At 42.0% G+C, this 19,484-nt stretch overlaps 1 protein-coding gene across 1 annotated transcript in view; it reads left to right on the top strand.

Moving 5' to 3' along the window:
- Positions 1-19,484, top strand: part of TRABD2B (TraB domain containing 2B) — a 265,011-nt gene that overhangs the window by 142,979 nt on the left and 102,548 nt on the right. The window contains exons 3-4 of the mRNA XM_005521136.3: positions 1,671-1,817; positions 17,286-17,460. Coding sequence (XP_005521193.2) covers positions 1,671-1,817; positions 17,286-17,460 — 322 coding nt within the window. The remainder of the gene's footprint in view (positions 1-1,670; positions 1,818-17,285; positions 17,461-19,484) is intronic.

The following is a 19,484-nucleotide window of genomic DNA, read 5'->3' as shown; positions in this document are numbered from 1 at the left end:
CCATCCTGCAAATACATATGTAAATTGCTGATTTTAAACTCCTCTTGGGTTCACTCCTTGGAGTGGGTTTGGTTGCTAAAATTTAAGAAGGTAAGAATTCAGGTCCCAGACTGCAGCTCAGCAGGGATTACCTTACCCAGATTTTGAGATAACTGTTATTCTCTGGGAAGGATGTGGCACTGCTGCTAAAAATGAGAAAAGCTCAAAATGTGGTGAAATATGAGACTGAGGGGTGCAGGAGTCTTTTCATGAAAAATGACACATCAATATAATTTTTCAGAACTCTGAAAAAAACTCTGATTAAAATCTTCACCGTCACCACATTCCACTTTATTTTAGGAAAAGTGTGTTTGTTTATTTATATAATTTGTGACAAAAGTCTTCACTGCTATTCTTCTGATTTATTCATCTACTTTTTATCAAGTTTCTTCAGAAGGTTCTTGGAAAGCAGAACATACAAAACCCAGACTTGGTGGTTCAATAACTGATATATATTACTCCCTCAGTCTGTCACAAATCTAAAAAGACTTTCGGTAGTTCATGTGAAATTTAGTGATCCTTTTTTTGTTTGGTTTCATTTAGTTTTTTGTTGAGGGGACGTTTGTGGTGGGAACCTTTTTTTTTTTTGTTTGTTTGCTTGGATTTTTCTGTTTTTGTTTAGTAATTCAAGAACATTTATTTCTTTGGTTACCCAAAATTACACAGTAGATACTGCTTCTGCTTTTTTGGGTTTTTTTCAAGTTTGGGATGGGGATACTGGACCAGTCTGTTGGGATAGTGTTACAGATATGTATCTCAGTTCTCACTTTGCAAATGGGTGGGTGAAGGAGGAAAGACAAGAGGAGGGACACTAATAATGAATTTCCTAAAGTTTCTGTTACTACAAGTGTGAACAAAATCCCAATAGTACAAGCATCCCAAAGTTCCCACCTTTGACTTCAGAAGGTCAGAAGATTTTGATTTTTTTCTCAAAACTCTTTCAACTGAGTTTGGGCTTTGGATTTAAGCTGGGGTACAGGAAACAAACAGAGGCAACAGAAGTTTCCTCATTTAGGGGTGTTTCCATTCCAGTGTCTGTCATGAAGCAAATCAACCAGCACAGAGAGCCCAAGTGTTCTAAGACTGTGACCTCTGAGCAATATGTGTCTGCTCTGAAGCTGTTCCCTATGGAGGCCTTGCAATAGATATAAATATAAATATAAATATAAATATAAATATAAATATAAATATAAATATAAATGTAAATGTAAATGTAAATGTAAATATAAATGTAAATATACATAAATAAACATATATAAATATATCTAAATATCTAAATATGTAAATACATAAATATATAAATATATAAATATATAAATATATAAATATAAATATATAAATATATAAATATATAAATATATAAATATATAAATATATAAATATATAAATATATAAATATATAAATATATAAATATATAAATATATAAATATAATAGGGCCTTGCAAGCACCTGAATGCTTTTCCATTTGGGAATGCCTAAAGACCATCCCTTGTTACTGTGGGCCAGAATGGATCAAGGGAATAGACTTCAAGTGCAGGAAAGTCTTTCAAAGTTTTGTCCTTTAGCCCTTGTTGTTTTGATTCCTACTATCTTTAACTTTTTCTCCCTTTTTCTGCCTGTGTTTCTGCAGGTGCTGTTTGCTCTAAACCAAACTCTGCTCCAACACGAAAGCCTTCGAGCAGGGAGTCTGCAGGCCCCTTACACCACTGAGGATCTCATCAAGCACTACAACTGTGGAGACCTGAATTCTGTCATATTCAACCATGACACTTCTCAGGTGAGCAGAATTGGTCCAGATGGGGCAGAGAATTGAGGAAAAATCCGCTGCTTTAATATCAATATCCCAGTCATCACTTCACATTCTGAGTCCTCTTCCTTTTAATGCCCTGTGTTTTCTTTCCACACGTGCCTCATTTGCCTGGTGAGAGAGTGGAATTTCCCTGGATTTGCTCAGGCTCTGGGGAACCATAGAATGGTTTAGGTTCAAAAAGACCTCCAAGATCATCGAGTTAACTGCTAACCCAGCACTGCCAAGTCTGCAGCTAAACCGTGTGCCCAAGCACCACATCCACACGTCTTCTAAATACCTCCAGGGATGGTGACTCCAACACTTCTCTGAGCAGCCTGTTCCAATGCTTGACAGCTCTTTTCATGAATAAATTTTTCCTAATGTCCAATCCAAACCTCCCCTAGCGCCACATGAGACTGTTTCCTCTTGTCCTATTGCTAAAGATTAATGGATTGCCTGGAGAACTTTCCTAGGGATGTTCTTGAAAAAAGGTTAATTATGGATATTTGGGACTGTTTAATGCAGAACCCTCATTAAGGGTGGAGGGGGAATCTTTGTAGTATTTGAGCTTATATATGAAGAAGAAGTGGAGCTTATGTAAATACTCTATAAAGTAAATAACCTCTCCAACATGTCATAATTCAATAGTTTTGTGTGTGTCTCAGGCAGCCCTTCAGTCTCTATTTAGCTTATTTATCCAAAACTATTAAAAACTCTCAAGGGAGCAGAAATCTGTTTTCCAGACCAGTTTCATGCTTCATGGCAAACTGAGATTCCTTTTTCTCCTTTCCAGTTAATTCTATGAAAACTTGGTCCTTGGTCATCTCCAACATCTCCTTTTTTTGATCAATATTCCCAGATTCCAGTCTCAGGTGCAATGACTCACTTGGGGCACACCTGTTTAAATTTGATAGCCACAGTATTGTATGTGTTTTGCCTGTGCAATAATTAAATCCTGATAGCAGTCTACCACTAGCAAATGCGAATCAAGGAGAGCTGTGTGACTTCCAGAGAGAACTGAGATGGGGCAAGCTCAGTCTGTGGATTGAGGCAGAGGTCTCTGAGACATTTTTATTCTGCCATCACTGTCTTGGCTTGCACAGGGCTCTGTGGGTCGCTTGTTTCTCAGTAGAACATCTGGGCAAGCAAGTGGGGCCCCAGCATGTGATAAAACCCCTTTGGTGTCCTACTTAACTCAGTCCTGGAAAGCAAAGCGTTGTTTTAGCATGACTGAACAGGACATACCAGGGTGGTTAACGTGGCAGCACCGAAACACAAGAGTGTGTGGTACCAAAACTGCCAGAGCTGTTCATTCTAGTCAGCCTTGCACTGAAAAGCAAGGGGAGAAAGGGAGAAAGCAGCTTGAGTAGGAATACACCTTTAAAGATGGGGAATATGAGTTGGAAAAGGTAGAGAGGTCATGCCTTTAGAGGATCCTGGGGAAGTCAGTGGTTGTAACATTCCTGAAATGTTGAGGCAGGGCACACATGATAAACAAGATGTAGTGGAATATTTGCCGCGGATGCTGTGAGAGGACTGCTAGTAGTCAAACCCATGAAGATAGTCCTGGCATCTGAATGTGTAATTTAAATTACCGGTGTAATTTCTCCTAATAAGTAAAGCCTTTGTCCCTAGATGAGTGCTGGTCATTCATAGCAGTTGCTTGGACTCACAGACACCTCTGATTTATTGACACATTGTCCTATAACAGACCTGTGAGTTAGACTCAAGAGGAACCCTTTGCTATAACAACTTCTTTATTCCTGCAAATTATTGGATCAAGTGTGAGTTTCAAAACAGTGTTAAAGACAGAAGAAAGAAGCCAGCAGCCAGTCAGAGTTCAAGCACTGGTGTTACTCATGGTCCCAGAGTGCACGCAGTTGATGGAGATTATAACGCTTACAGTCCATGGAAAATTAAAATCCCTCTATGTATACTGGTCCCTGCAGAACTCTAAATATTGTGCAGTACTGTTGGGTAAAGAGTTTTTTTGTTTGGTAGTGTTTTTATAAATCAGCTCTATACCGTTTATTTTAACTGCAAGCAGAACAAAATAGAAAATTAAAATGTAAAATAAACTCCCTATTCAAGTCAGGTTTTGCCAGTTGGGGTCATTCCAAAGTTTGTTCTGTGTGGTTTTTTGCAAGGATGAAAGACTGTCTGTCATGGAGAGTTTTTGCCATTTGGTTACCAAATTAGATTAGCCTGGCTCAGATATTACACATGAAAGATCCCCCATGGGATCTCTCTCTGGAGACATTAAATGTAGGCACAGGGATTTATTTATCATGTGTTGAGTCTGTTGCAGTTCAGGGCAGGTACCCATGCCAGTCTTGGGAGGCAAGAGTGCCACAGTGATTTTAGAAGGTATATCCCTTCTTCCATGATACCCAGCTGCTGGCCCAGCTCTCCAGAGGTCTGATGAGAGTTGCAGCTGGTACTGTTAACACAACCTTGAAATACCCCATAGAATGGAAGAAAATATCAGGAATGGAGTTGTAAGAATCAACACCTCTGTGAATGCTGGAGGCCAGGGAATTCAGCTCCATCAGGAGCAGCTCAGGAGAACTGCAAAAGGATGGGACTCTCACTCTTTGAGGACTAATTTGGGGTGCTGTTTAAGGTTACTCATGCCTGCTTGTCCCTTGAAGGTTAACAGGAGCTGCAGAATAAAGGTAAACTGTCCATCAGTTGGCTCAGTTCAGAGCTGATGGTTGAGGTGGCTGTAATGGACTGGGAAGGAGGTGCCAAAGTCCAAAGTTGCTGTGGGGATGGTGGCAGGGAGAGGGCATTTATACCCACAGTATTCATGTGGGAGCAGAAACTTGTTAAATGTCTCAATGACTCTTGAGAGACGAAGCAGCTTCAGTAGCTGCCTGCAAGATGCTGAGGTGCCTTTAGAGCAAAAATCATCTTGGAGCAGAAATGACCAGAAGAGGAAATACCAGCACTGTTGACCTGACATGTTACAGGTTAGTTCCTTGAGTCACTTCAGCCTCCCCAAGAGAGTTTGGGAAGGGTGTGGTTTCCTGCACATTCCTGAGCTCTCAGCATTTGGCAGGAGAGGGCAGAGTCCTTCTGGGACCAAGACTGTGCCAAGGGGGTGCACAGACAGGATGGTGCTGGGAGAAGAAGTGCAGGGAAAGATGCTTCCTAGTCCAAAGCAGGTTTTAGGTCTGAGGACAGCTCCTTTGTCACCCCTGGGTAGGGACAGGACCACCCCAGGGAGGTGCTGCTCACCTTGGGCTTGGGAAGTGCAGCTTAGCCAGGGTGCCCAGAATGAAGGGGTGTGAGCAGGGCCCCATGTCCAACTCTTTCCTTTCCCAGAGCCATCAGCCCTGATGAGAGCAGAGAAGTAAACAAATCCTTCTCAGTTTCAGTGGATTTTTTAAATTTTTATTTTAATTAAGAACAGTGAAAGAGGAAACACCTCTGCTTTCCTGTGGTTACATTACATTCATCATTCATCATTCCTCTCTCCATTTTATTAAACTTTGTTTGCAAGCAGCATTTTTCCAAATGTAAAAATCCTTCTTTAAACTTAGTAAAATTTTAAGGGGGTGAATTTACTAAATTAGACTATGACCCAAAAGTGCAGTAGGAAACATCTCTTTTTTCAATAGCCTTCTTCAAACACTTGATTCTCTTGTGGCTTGTGCAATCAAGAGACTTACGTTGAGGCTTCTGGGCAGAGAGTCAAAATTATACTGAAGAGAAAGTATTCTAAGCTAAAGATAGGATGGGTAAATTTTCTACTCTTTCTCCAGACTGTTTTTCACCTCAAAAAAGTCAGTTTCTTTCTCTTCTTTTGTAAATGTTCCCTAAAAGCAAAAATTGATTGGATTAGATCAGTAGTTTTAACTTCTGTATTCTGTCTGAAGCTCTCACTAGGGAATTGAGGTGTGTCCAGAAGTATTAAAATGCAAAAAATCTGTTAGTTCAAAATTAGAAAATTATCTGTCTCCAGAGCATATGTTTTTTACCTGAGACAGCTGAGAAATTGCCTAATGACCCGAAGTCTCCATGAAGGAAGTGCAGAACAATTTATTGTATGGGTTTTTTTGCACCAGTTACTTCCTGTGGTCAGTTTTGTGCTATTCCATTTTTAAGGACGGTTCTGTAAAGCAAATTCATCTTTTCCAGCATTGAATTAGCTGGTTCTATGTTTCCTTGTACCCCTATGTACTCTTTATTATGAGGAAAATTGAAAATCCAAGGCTGAGATTTTTTTTTTCCAGCCTTTCCCAAAAATTGTAGCTGTGGTGTCCAGTTATTGTCTCTCATCTTCTGTCCCCAGCTGTTCTCCTGACCTCAGGAGAGGCTCCTGTCCCAGGAGAAGATGGTTTTTGCTCTCTCACTGCTGATCTGGAATGTCAGAGACCTGCAGCTTTGCTGATCACTTTGTAGACAATTTCTACTGGCCCAGCTACCCAGGTTTTGTACTTAACTATTCTCCTGTCCCATTTGGGGTTAACAGCAACGGGGCAAGAGTCATACCTGACACTTCCAAAGCATCTTTCATGCAGGGAACCTTTATGGTTTGTGTGTTAGATCCATTGAGAGCCCACTGAAGTAATGGAGAATATTCCCATGCTTTCAGCAGGCTTTGTATTCATCCCAGCAGGCCCAGCCATCACTGGATATCAAAGTGAGTAAATAAAATGAGTGACTAACCCAGTTTACAGGCTTTGAGCTCAGCTCAGCAGAAGGATCTCATTGACAGCAGGTGTAAGGCCTTGACTGCATCCCACACGGTTAAACAAACTGTGCAGTGAAGTTGTTTGGTGGTCACCACAGCTTGCAGACACGTCTCAACCCCTTCCAGGTGCTGTGCATGCTCCTTCAAGCTGTGTCCATCAGAAACAAGCAAGCTTTTTGGATCCCTTAACTCGAGGGATGCCACCCATATCTCAAGTTGCTTCTGCAGTTCAAAATGCCATGGGTGGGTTTAGATAGTGGGTGTTGCCTTCTAAAAAGCATATGATGATCTTGATAACGTGATCTTAAAGATTTGTACACTAAGCCCATGTCAGTATCAGCCTCCCTAAACTAAAGAAAAAAATGTTTAGTGGCTCACTTTATAAGGCACTTGCTATTTATAAATCACCATGTTGTGTTACGTACCCCTTTAAAAATGTTACCATCCTTCAATGAAACCTGTCCTTTAAGATTTAAGAGTCCTGATAATTCTAATTACATCATTAACTTGCCCTGTTGTCATTTTGGATAAAATACAACTGGATTTCTGGCTCACTTCTCAAATCAATGAGAACTATCTGTGGAATGCTCCAGCTTCAGTAACTTTAGAAACACACAGCTGAGACCATTAGGTAGAGTGTTGAATGACAAGCAGACCTAATTTGTCCAAGGAATGGGGTTTTATCTAGGGCAGAGGAGGAGTTTATCTAGGGCAAATCCATGGACTGAAGGCACAGCTATTGTAATGTGGTGCTTTGGAAGCATCTTATCACTCTCAGCCTTAACAAAGTGCAGGCGGACTGGCACAGCCTCTGGTTCTTCCAGGGAAAATGATTGTGGGCTTTCCAGAAAAGCGGGTGCAGCAGGGGAGCCATCCCACAAATTCCCCACTGTGTGTGCAGGGCTGGTCACACTTCAGGAGTGTTTGTCAGGACGCTGATGGCAGTCCTGGCGCTTGGTGACACGAGTGCTCAGTGCTGCCTGTGCCCACAGCCAGCAGAGCCTGTCCCCTCCTTCTCCTCTCTGGAGATGCTGCTGCAGAGGGGCTGCCTTGCCATAGTTCAGAAGAGCTCTTGCTCTGCTGTGGTGGGATCATCATTTCTTCCCACTTGCACCTGAGTTACTGCTCCGTGTTTTGGTACACTGTGAGCATTTCGAAGTGAACAAAAAACCAGAAGTGCAGCCAAAATTTTCAGAGTCTAATTTTCATATTATGTCAGAACAGGATTCCAGATTGGAGCAATATTGTATTTTGGCTTATGTGTTTCAGAAAATTGGTTGCAGATCCAGATTGAGAGTGAAGTCTACTTGTTGATGACAGCACTGGGGAAAACATTGCAGAGATTGTTTTTTTATTAATAATCTGGAACATGCCCAGATATGCTACAGGTTTTGAAAATAGGTTGTTGTTGCTTGAAAATTTTCATTACATATTTGCATTTGGAATTGTTTTTCCTTGGAAGTTCTTTCCCTCCTTTTTCCATGAAGAAAGCAACGTGAGAGAAGAGTGAGTCAGGGAGAAATTGGAACAAGACATTTAAAAGCTATGATTTTTCTTTCATTATCAATACAGACTGCTGTATTATTAGATAAAGAACACATTCACCTACAGAAAAGGGCTGATTTGCATTAAAACATTGATGATTGTTGATTATCTGTATTTATTAGTACAGGAATAGACTATAAATGAGTATAAAAGAGTGACTGTTAGAAAAATGTTTGGAGTTGAAGGTGCTGCTTTCTGTGCAGTGCTGTATGTTTGCTGTAAAGCATTTACTTTCCCTTCTTTTTAAAGAGCTGGTTTATGAAGTGTTTTTTGGAAATACTTGTTAAAGAGAAATGAAAAAGACTGGTTAGAATTCTAAATAGCATCTTGTTGGTTGAATGTGCGAAGTGCTTTCTCTTTGTTTTATCTAGCAGATATATTTTCTCCTCATTACTGTGAGTGGGAGAAGAGTGGGAGAAGGGGGAAACTTGGTTGGTTTGGCAGGTTTTGGCAGGATTAGTGCTAGACATTATTGAAAACACTGTGTTCTCAACATCTTCACAACATTTCCTGATCTGATACTGTTGGTGTGCAGAATGGTGAGTGCCACAGATCAGGTATCTCCAGTGTAAACTGGTTGAGCTCCCTAATGCTGATTTCAGACCTAGATCTTGTGTCCTCTGAGAGAGCTGATACTGATAAACCCAAAGGCTTGTAAAGCTCCACCAGACTGGATGCAAAGAAATCCATTTCAGAGGTAACTTCACAGGAATCATTCCTTACATTTCTCCTCACTGGTCCTTGTTCCACTTCTGAAGGCTCTCTTGGAGATGTTCTCCATCTTTTCATCTGGTACTAGATCTCTCAAGTAACCCCACCTTAAAGAAAGTTAAAATCAGTTTGAAAGCTGTCATCCAGTTTGTTTCAGATGCCAGCATAACTAGAAAAGCTGGTTGGACTGGGAGAAGCCCGGAATTTTTCTAGGACCAAACAGGAAGGCAGAGCCACCTCTGCAATGCACTCCCTTGAGGGTCAGCTCTGGAGGACCCATGTCCAGCCCAGCTGCTGTTGTGTTATGAACCAGATTTCTGCTCCTTGCTAAGTTATGTGATACTGTGAAAATCATATATTTTGGATCAGACTCGCCTCAGGTTAAAATAACATTGCAAATTTCACATTCAGGGTTTTCCTAGAATCTCACTACACAGGATGGAAAGAATCTCGTTGAAGGACCCTGAACAATACATATCCAAGACAACCAAAGCTGAGTTTGTACCCACTACTAACCAGCTGTTCTCTCACTGTGTAACAGAAGACAAAATGAAAAATACCTTTGGAAAAAGAATTGCAGTTCTTTAATAAACCAACCCCAAACCCAAACCTTCTGGCCCCAGTTTTTTCACTTTATTGCCCTGCTTTGCCCTTTGATCAGTATCTTTACTTGGGTGTCATGGCAATATAATAGGTGATGGTTTTAGTGTCAGAACAGGAAAAAAAATATTCTTTGTCAAAGAAAAGAAAGCATTTGGAAGGGAAATAGAAAAACTTGAACTTTTCCATATGTTTTCAAGCTCGTGAAAGCTGGCCTCAAAAAAATCCCAATGTTAAAGGGGTTTTAAGTGTGGCAGGAGTATCATTAGGTTGTTAAGGTTTACCCTCCCCTCCGAAACCCAAACCTTTATTTACGTACACTGCAGGCTTGTCATCCTTAGTCAATTAATGAGCAGGTCCCTGTAATCTGGTCCTAAATATACTTCACATAGTTGGGTGAAGCTTGCAGAAAGGAGGCCGAGATCATTGTTCTGACTGTGTTTTGTTAAGACTTCCTTAATCAAAACATTCATTCAGATAGAGAGGCCGGCTGCATATTTTGGCATGGCGACCAAGGGGAGCAGGGATGGGGTTGGGGTGGGGAGGGAGGAGGAGGGGTTGGTGTTGCTTGCTTCTTCTTTTCCTTTTTTTTCCCAAGTGCTTGGAAAGCAGCTATTTAACTGGTGTGTAAGAACAAATAGAAAACATACATGGAGGTCATGACTTCGCAGGGATTTGTTGAAAGTCTTTTTTAACAGGGGTAGAACTATCACCCCCAAGCTGTGAGTTGTGTGAGACACACAGCCCATCCCTGTGGCCTTTCTGCCTTTTTTTTTAATTTTTTTTTTTTTAATAAACATGTTTTCTTTTGGCCCTAATGGACAGAGAAGGTGGAACTAGGCAGGACACACAGCTGTTGTTTGGCCAGGTGCCACCTGGAAGAACAGCCCTGGCAGGATGGGTTTGGTGCTCCCAGGGAGGGTGTCCATGCAGGTGCAGTGGGGGCTGAGACTGCAGATACAGGAGTGTCCAAGGGCTGCAGCCCACCCTGCCTGCAGGCAGCTTTACACTCAGGCCAGCAATGACTCCTACAGCTCTTGTGTCACCTGCAGAGCTGGTTTTTAAATATATCGTTCACTGTCCATAGAGACTTCACTGGCATTCAGTCTGCCTTTCCCCTCCACATCTTTTCCTATTTGTAATTTTCCCCCATTTTCAAGTTTAGATGCTCCAGTGGCCATTAAATCTGAGGTAACCAGTTTGAAACTCAAAGACCTCTATTTTCACACTCAAGTTGTTACGGCATGCTGAGGGGTTTCCTGATAGCTTTAAATCAGAGAGGCCAGAAATCTCACTAACATGAACTGTGATGTAACTGCAACATCTATGGACCATGAGCGCTGAGGGGAGGTGGGCAGGGATTAGCTCATGGCCAGAAGTGACTCCCCAGAGTTGGTCCCAAGAAATGTTCTTGCTTGTGTTCTTCACTTCCCTTCGAGCAAAAAGTATTTTTGCCTTTCCCCCAGCTCTTGCTCTGAAAAAGGGCAAGGAGTGATGGAACTGAACTTTACTCAAAGATGAAAGACTCCTTTTACAGTCCACTCAGATTTCTAATATACTGCTTTAAATTTTGGTACTTGAAAGAAGGCCATAATGGGTTAATCACATGCTCAAACTGGGGACTGCTCCTTCTTGGTTTCCCTTTTCCATAACAAGCTGGAAGCTTATCTTCTTGGCACTTGCCAGCTTTGGGCTTTGGGTTAAATCAGTTTAACCCAGCACTCCCTCCTTGGCCATTGCTGGTCCCTCATGATGGACACTCGGGAGTGCTGGAGGAAAACCAGGTGAGTTGGCAGCATCGTTTGCTTTCGTGGCAGCCACGTCCTCCTCATGGAGATACTTGTTCTCACAGCCCATTCACTTTGCACTATTTCAGTCCTTCCTATCAGAGGCTGCAGTAAGAGGATATTGCTCTCCTAGATGCCAGAAGGGTCCATAAATCAGAGGAAAACAGGTGTCTTCCAAGTCCAGAGCAGTGTATTTTGCAACCCTGCAGTAAAAGCCACAATGCCTTGTCAAGGCTGGTTAACAGGAGGGTATCCTCCCTTCATAAAGGAATGATAACTAGAGCTCAGATGTCAGCCTGTGACCCAAGAAGGGCTGGTGTGAATTTAGGGCTGTTTGGTTTGCTGGAGGAGCCAGCAGGTTTTGGGATGCTGCTCTGGCTCCCTGGCAGCCTCCATAAGCTGCCTGTCAGCTCCTGAGATCCTTATCTTGTGTAGTGCTGTCAGCTGTATAAAGGTTCCTGACCTGCATGGTGCAGGGAAAATCCTTCAAAGCAGGATCCCTTACTTGTCTCCTGGCCTCTGCCCACATAAAGCTCATAAACCAGAAAACTAATAAAGAGAACCCAATCTTTATCAAGTTTTAAAAAAAATTAATGTAGTTGCCGTGATCTGGGAACAACTCCCTGCTCACAACTGGAGATAAGGATTACAAGTGTGGAGGCAGAGTCCACTTGTCAGGGAGGGATGGATGGGGTTTGTATTGAGGAGCTGGACTGGAACTCTGGAAGCTGATGGCCAGCTCTCTGTCTTGCCACAGTTGTCCCTTTTGACCCTGGGTGTGCTGCCTTCTGTTTTCTCTATTTAGCCTGTGAACCCTCTGGGGAGAGAAGGAGAAATAAGGAAATAAGGCACTTGTGTTATTAAGATATTCCCCTGCAACTGTTGGTGATGATGCCGTACATGCAGCAGTCTGGAGTTTGGATATTTCTCAGGAGAGGAGCCTGGAAATCCTTGAGTCTGCTGATTAGGACAGTGGGAGAGAGGAGTCTCAAAAGCCAAGAGAATTGACCAAGATACAGGAAGATGACAGCTGGAGAGGTTTTAGGATCACTTTGTATCTCATGGGAAGGGCTGGCTTCCTGTTTCCCTATCTCAGCATCCTCTTCTCCATCTGCAAGTAGAATTATGGCTGAAGATCACCTCTGCCCACAAGCAGGTGAGGAAAGGCACACATCTCTTTAGTCCAGTGTTGGTGATGTTGGTTTTTGATTGACATAATAATACAATTTGAATGCACATTCCAGAAATACACTTTCTTCACTGGAACAGAAAGAGGCTAAACAAGGTTATCAGAGGATTGGGAAATGTAGTGCATAGGAGTAGGAATGATAGCACTGTTACTCCACATATTATAGTGATTTTATACTGGACTAAGTATAGAGCAGTTCCACTTTTGCCAATAAATCCAAAGTAGGAAAAAAAATGTAATCAAAGATGATACTGCTTATGTGAGTCCAAAAAAATTATTTGTAGATAGATATTCTCAACTCTGGCATTGTGCCCCTGCCCAGAATATTTGTCCAAATATTAAAAAAGAGTAAATAAAAAAAAAATGTACTTTTAATGTAGTCCTGTGTCCATGAATTTTCAGCTGAACTTTGGCAGTAAGCCCTAAATGTGATAAAAGACTCTGCACCAATATATTTTGCTTTTCTCTTTTTCTTTTTTTTTCTTTCTCTCTGTCTCTACAGACAAAGCTGAAAGCATAACATAGATCTTGAGTTATGGCTGATGCATTTTTCTAAGCTGAAGTATCTTGTTAGCTCTTATGCTAATGACTGCAGCAGAATCCAAGCCTCAGTGGAAATTTATGGGAAGAGAGGTTACTGCTGAGCACTGTGTTGGACTTTGGATCTTCCTTTGGGTCCCTCCAGAGCTAGACTGAGCCAGTGCCTTGTATGTAACATCAAGGTAGAAAGTCTTGCTGTCCCCATTTTACAGATGGACTTTTGAGAGACAAGAGGAATAAAGCCAAATGCTTCAAAGACACTTAGTGGAGGTTAAGTGCTGAGTTTCCTTTGAAGGTTTAAACCCAAATGACATGCTTGTGATTGTGTAAGAGATTTGTATCACCCATGGGAGCAGAACCATTTTTTCAGGGTAGTGTCATAACCACTCCACAATCCTTCCTCTTTCTTCTCCCTAAAGCTCCCACTGACTTCAAAGGTGAAGAATTATGGCCCGCATCCCACAGCACTGTGAGCTCAGACGTGTGTACAGAGCTTTATCCACACATATATTCCATCAGGGATACTGACTCAAGTAAAACTGCCCAGACAGTGGGGAGGGGAAGAAATTTTTGCAAGGCTGGGATTTCTTTTTTATTCTCATAGTCTCTTTCTTTAACCTCAAAAGTTTAACTGAGAAATGAGAAAACCTAATGACTGAGTTTGTGGCCCATCAGTACTGTCCATAGGAGAGCTGTAACCTAAAGGAAATCAAAGTAGAGAAAAGAATGAGTGCTACCTTATTAAGAAAAACAAAATATTATTTATTTTGAACATCTCAATGAGATACATTATTGAATTTCCACTAGAATTATATATAAATATGAGGTGGTTGGGTTCTCAGAAAACTGCACAGCTTGCAGAGACTGGATGTAAAGAATCTATTTATCTCTTGTCATGTGTATCCACTAGAAGTGAGCACACCCCAGGTGATGCATTTTTCTGCTGATCCAGCTGTTACTCTCCTAGGTGAACAGCAAAATTAGAAGTTTGGATCTTTCAACACACACATCATCCACTCCATTGTACATCTAAATACTGGTAGCAATATTCAGCTATTGTTAGATCAGTCCCTTATCCAGGGGCACAGCAGATGTCCATCCATTCACTCTCAGCTCAAAAACAACGGATTCATGTCATTAAAATGTTAAAATTAATTTCTTCACAGAATTAAAGCAAAATTAAAGTAGAAGGGGGAAGGTGCATCCTTTTGTACATATTTAGCCCATCCTTTTAAAATAACAGATCTTCTCTTTTCCAAAAAAACCCCTAAACATTAATTTTGGCTCCAGTTAAAAGTTTCCTAATTGCATGTGACTTTTTTGATTTCCTGATTCCTGTCTGGTTTAAGGGTTTCTTAAATCAGCAGGAGCAGCTGTCTCCCTGTAGCCAGGCATGGTGTGTTACTGACTGTGGAAAGGACCTGGATGCAGGGAGGAGCAGAGCTGATTAATGGGGCAAGTGTCACAGCTCGGAGTGTGGTTGCTCTACTGTGTAGGGGCATGCTTACTGCAAGTCATTTATCTTCTGTCCTCTGCCACACACACGCTGAAACACACATGTAGACTTTATTCCTGCCAGCCAGCAGAGATGCAGAATGCACACAGTGCAGCAGGACCTGTGGCTGGTGCTGTGCCTCTCTAGGTTTTGCCTTCCTCTGTCTTGTTCCTTGGGCAAGCAAAAGAAAGATTGACGAAGCCCAGTCCTTGGGTCTAAGTTTATGTCTCTGCCATTGGCAAACTTTTTCCCACAAAAGAGAAGGAAAGAAGGGGAAGGGGGAAAAAAGGCAAGTCTGCCTCTGGTCTGTGTACTGTATTTTAGGTTAGATAAAGAGAAGGAATAAGCTATAGGTTAAATGTCAATATAGGATTGCAAGTGATGGAGTTGCACAAGGAGGTGAAAGGTGCTTGCTTCCTTTGTTAGCAAAGACCTTATACAACATCTGGTTTTGGCTATCTAGACCTCCATCACCAGTGGGATGCACAGAGCTGCTTGGTCCCCCAGCATAGCTGCTCCTGCTTTATGTAGGAGCATGTTATGCTCACAGGCAAGGCTTTCCTTGTTTTCCCAAACCATTTCAAGTGATTCAAAACCAGGTCCCAGCCTTCACTTCCCTTCAGCCAGAAGCTGAGAAGAAGAGACTTCTCTTATGTGGGTGTTGAGCCTTCAGATGCTTCCAGAAAATTTCACCTTCCACTTCAGTGCCTAAAGGCTTCCCTGACTCCTGCCTGAGAGCCCCAGCACAGAGGAGATGCAAAAGTTTGTGGTATGTCCAAGGACCTGGTTTGCAGCTTTCCATTACTAAGGTTACTGCAAGTGTAAAATGGCTACTCATTCCTCAGACTTTATTCCTGCAATATAAATCTCTCCCTGTTTTTCAGCAGGAATGGAAGCAACTATGTCCTTTGCTGCTGTAGCCAGCAGCATTTTATCTCTTTGACACCGTCAGTCTGCTTCTCCATCCCTTAGAGACAAACACGTATTCTTGCCAGACATGGAGGCAACTTCCTCGGGTTTTCACAGGAAACTGGTGTCTCCAGTAGGTCTGACTTAATGGGACTTATTACTTGTTGAGTGCTGGCTCAGGGCTAAACAGAGAACAAGGTGCAAAGTACTTGTGTGCTCTGAGGAGTTCACAAGTTACACTGGTGATGCCAAGCCTTGCTGGAAAGCCTGGAGGAAGGGAATGACTCAGGGTAATATGACTGAATGCTTGAAGAAGAACATGCTGTGAGGAGCACCGTGACTTGGCAAAGCAGGTTGAGAAGCAGTTTGGGAAGTCAAAGGTCCAGCTGGTCTGTGAGATCCAAAAGGCTGGGGCAGGGTCCTTGACATGGAGTGTTATCTCCATCCCCTCAGGATGCCCTGGTTCAGGAGATGTGGTCCCCTTTTCTGTCTCACACAGCTGAGAACAGCCTTTAGTGTGAATCCAGAGTAAGGTGGATCCATCCATGAGTGAGACTCATCCTGCAAAATGCATGGTGAGAAATCTCTGCTGCTTGGTCCCTCACATATATTAGGAGTGATGCAGGTGGGGCTGCAATGAAAAAGCTTTAAGGAGAGTCACTGGGAAGATGGAAATCAGTTTTTCTTCCTAAGACTTGCTGGAAACTTTTGGAGAAGCATTATGAGCAAAGAAGGTGGGAAGAGACAAAAATTGGTGTGATAAAACCATGTGACCAAATGGAACGGGAAGATGTGGGCTGAAAAACAAAAATTAAAAGTAAGTTTTAGAAAATGCATGCAGGGATTTTGTATAGTAGAAAACCAGAGATGGAATTAACCCAAGTAACAGAGTCACTGCACCAAGTGTTTCAGCACAGCGAGTGAGGGATGTTCCCCTCATGGGCTGTGCATGCTATGTCATTACCACCAACTCAGATTAACACTGGAAATCCTGGCAGCTTTACCTGTGCCTAGGGACTCAGAAATCTGAATCTGGGGTTTGCAGCTTAAGCTGCTTTGCAGTGGTGAGGCACGGAAAATCACCACAATGTGCTAGGTCCTGTTAGCAGTCATCAAACACGGCCCCTTACAGCTCTTCTCTCTGCAGGGCACGTGGGCTCCCAAACCCTGGTGGGAGACCTGGGGTTTTGACTGTGTCAAAATAAGTTGTTGTCCTAAGAATCAGAGACTTCTGGCTCATCTATCCATTACAGCTTGGATCTTGGCTCATTCCTGTGTCTGCTGCCCTGACCAGTGTCCTTTGTGCTGTGCCTGTGATCATCTCTCCTCACAAAAGCAGGGACTGATGGAGCAGTGCTTGTGGAAATCTCTTCCTCAGATATATCAGGAATGTTCCAGGGGTTTATGTGTTGCTATGCATGGTCTTCTCTGGTGAGACCTAATAGCATGTAAGGATATTTGCCCTGTGTGCATATTCCTGTGTCTGTATTTGCTGTCTTTTCTTCTTTTTAAACTGTTAAGTTCTTAAAAAGCCACATATACAAGCCAAGTCTTACAGTCCTTACTTGGTTCATGGTGACCTCAGCTGAGAACAGATCACAGGAATTTGGTATTAAACAGACAATTATTTTTTTGGAACAAACAGAGAATAAAGGTCCAAGTAAATCACCTAAATGTAATGCCTGAAACTACATTTTGATGAAGGAACAGAAAAAAAATCAAAATTAACTAAAGTGGTCTTTAGTAAAATACTAGTTTCACTCTTTTGAATGTATATTCATTGGGAATTTCTTTTCTTTACCTTTTTTTTTTTTTTTTGAGAGAGAGTTCTTAACAACCTCCTATGCTTTGATCCTCTAGTGGTTTTTTTTGTGATAGTGCTGCTCAGGTGGCTGAAAGAAGGCTGCATTAAAACATGTAGTGTTTTGTGGGTTCCTTAACCAATGCCACCTGGGCTGTGGCCTCTCTCTCTCTGTTTCAGGTCCCAAACTTCATCAACACAACACTCCCACCCCACGAGCAGGTGACAGCTCAGGAAATAGACAGCTACTTCAGACAGGAGCTCATCTACAAGAGGAATGAGAGGATGGGGAGAAGAGTGATGTCACTTCTAAGGGAGAACAGAGACAAGAGCTTCTTCTTTGCCTTTGGGGCAGGTATGGCATGATTTTTTTCTATTTTATTCCATTACCATGATTGGAAGTAAAGTGTTTAGAATGCTTCAGGTCTCTGGGCCTGTGGGAAGATTTCTTATGAGGCTTCCCTTTGAAGCAGAAAGACTTTTGTTTGTCTAGACCCACTTCTAAAATGGAGTGAGTTGTTGCAGGAGGTGGGTCTAGGTCCAGCCAGGCTGCAGACAGGCTACACTCACTTTGTTTTCCATCTGGCTGTAGAAATGTGAAGCTGTAAGCACTTTTCATGCTGTTTTGTTTGTTCCCTTCCCAGACCTGTGGGCTACTCGGCCACAGGTGTAGAAAATGTTGGTGTGTCTGTACAGACTGGCTGGTTTGGGGCTGTGCACAAGTGCATGAGTTGTGTGTGTAACTAAATAGCAGCTTTTTAAACCATTAAATGAAAATACAAAGTGTCCTTCTTCCTGAAGTCTGCAGAACAAAGATGTCTGCAGTACTGTGAGCCTGCAGCAATACACACTATTGTCCTTTCTCTCCCTTTTTTTATTTCTTTTCCCTTTTCCAATGGAATTCACATTTCTGTGTGATAAGAGTATAAATAATAACCATTCAGGCCCCAGCTCAGCAGAATCCTGAGCACCAGCTTAAGTGTCTTTGAGCTCCCTCGACTTCAAGGCAGCCTGAGATTTGTGTTGAGAACCGATCTGCTCCTCCTGCTCCCTTTCCTTGGAAATTTCTCATTTTTGACAGAACTTTTCTTCTCATCCCATGGCTCTCTCTATGACCTTTGGCAACAATTCACCTTTTGCTACTCACTTCAGTGGGAATTTTGATTAAAGACTGTGGGTTTTAGCAGAGACACGTGCATTTTGATGTATTTATTTTTTGAGTGTATCCAGACTGAATTTTCCCAAGCTTATTTAATCTCAGGCTTGGCTGATATTTCTGGCCAAGGAGTTTTGCTTAACTGTTTTTACAGTAGGAAAATACATCATGATGGCTCATAGTTGGACAGGCATTCATAAAAACCAGCCTGTCTAACCCAAGGAGTGAGGTTTATTGGAGATTATCAAACATGATGGCTTAGATAACAGCTTCCAGTTTTGGAAATCCCTGAACCAATACATAAATGGAGCTGAGAGGATAAACTGCGCATCAGCTACAGACCATGGACTAGGTGGGTCATGGCTCCAATCCACTGCAGCTATTTGTTTGTGCTAATAACACAAGTGAAATTAAGCCAGTGGATGTTAATTCCACATTAAGTTCTTTAGAAAGGCACTTTTAACTTCTGGGAAGTTCGAGCTTTCTTTCCCCTCAGAGAGCACCTACCTGAAACTCCCAGGGACCATCCCTTGGGAAAGCTGGCTCATAAAGAGCAAGTCTCATTTTGTCTTTTAGGCCCATTTCTGGTGATGTTGAAAACTGCCTTTGTTGCTGGGTTGTTTTGTTTCCCCAGCACTGAGCGTGGCAGGATAGAACAGACACGCGCAGCCGGATTTATTGAAAACTGGGATGTGGGAGATGCCGAGGAAAGCTTTTTGTTTTGGGTTCTTTGTTCCAGCATCCCTTTGGTTTTTCTCACCAGGTTGGGCCATCCCTGCAAGCTATTCCTACTTCAAGTACAATTACTTCCTGCTTTCTTCTCTGGGTTTGTTTTTTTTTCTCCATGCAGTGAACACTAAGAAAATTATTAATTATTTTCAGTGCCAAAACTTTTATGTGATCAAAGTGCAGGCAAGTTCATTTCCTCATATGATTCAAATGCAGTTTTTTTTCCTGGAGGATTTGTTTCCTCTTTTCCCCCATGCACTGAATTAGAAGAGTGGGTTTTACTGATAAACCTTTTCATTTATATCTAGTTCTTTAATTTTGAGGGGTTTCTTTCATATGTGCTTGGGTCATGAATTCAAATTGTTTTATAAAACTTTGAGGGTTTGGTTTCACCTTTTATAAAAGTAAAGGATGTTTTTGCTGAAAGTTTAGGCTTTCACATATTCCCATGAATTCTGAAGTACAAAATTTTAGGAATGCACTTTCGGTTAGGA

Source organism: Pseudopodoces humilis, chromosome 10, assembly GCF_049639895.1.
Source record: "Pseudopodoces humilis isolate 2021_Gansu_Grassland_sample_001 chromosome 10, ASM4963989v1, whole genome shotgun sequence".
NCBI classification, from domain to species: Eukaryota; Metazoa; Chordata; class Aves; order Passeriformes; family Paridae; genus Pseudopodoces; species Pseudopodoces humilis.
Note: the sequence above shows the minus strand (reverse complement) of the source record. Positions and strands in the feature narration are given on the sequence as shown.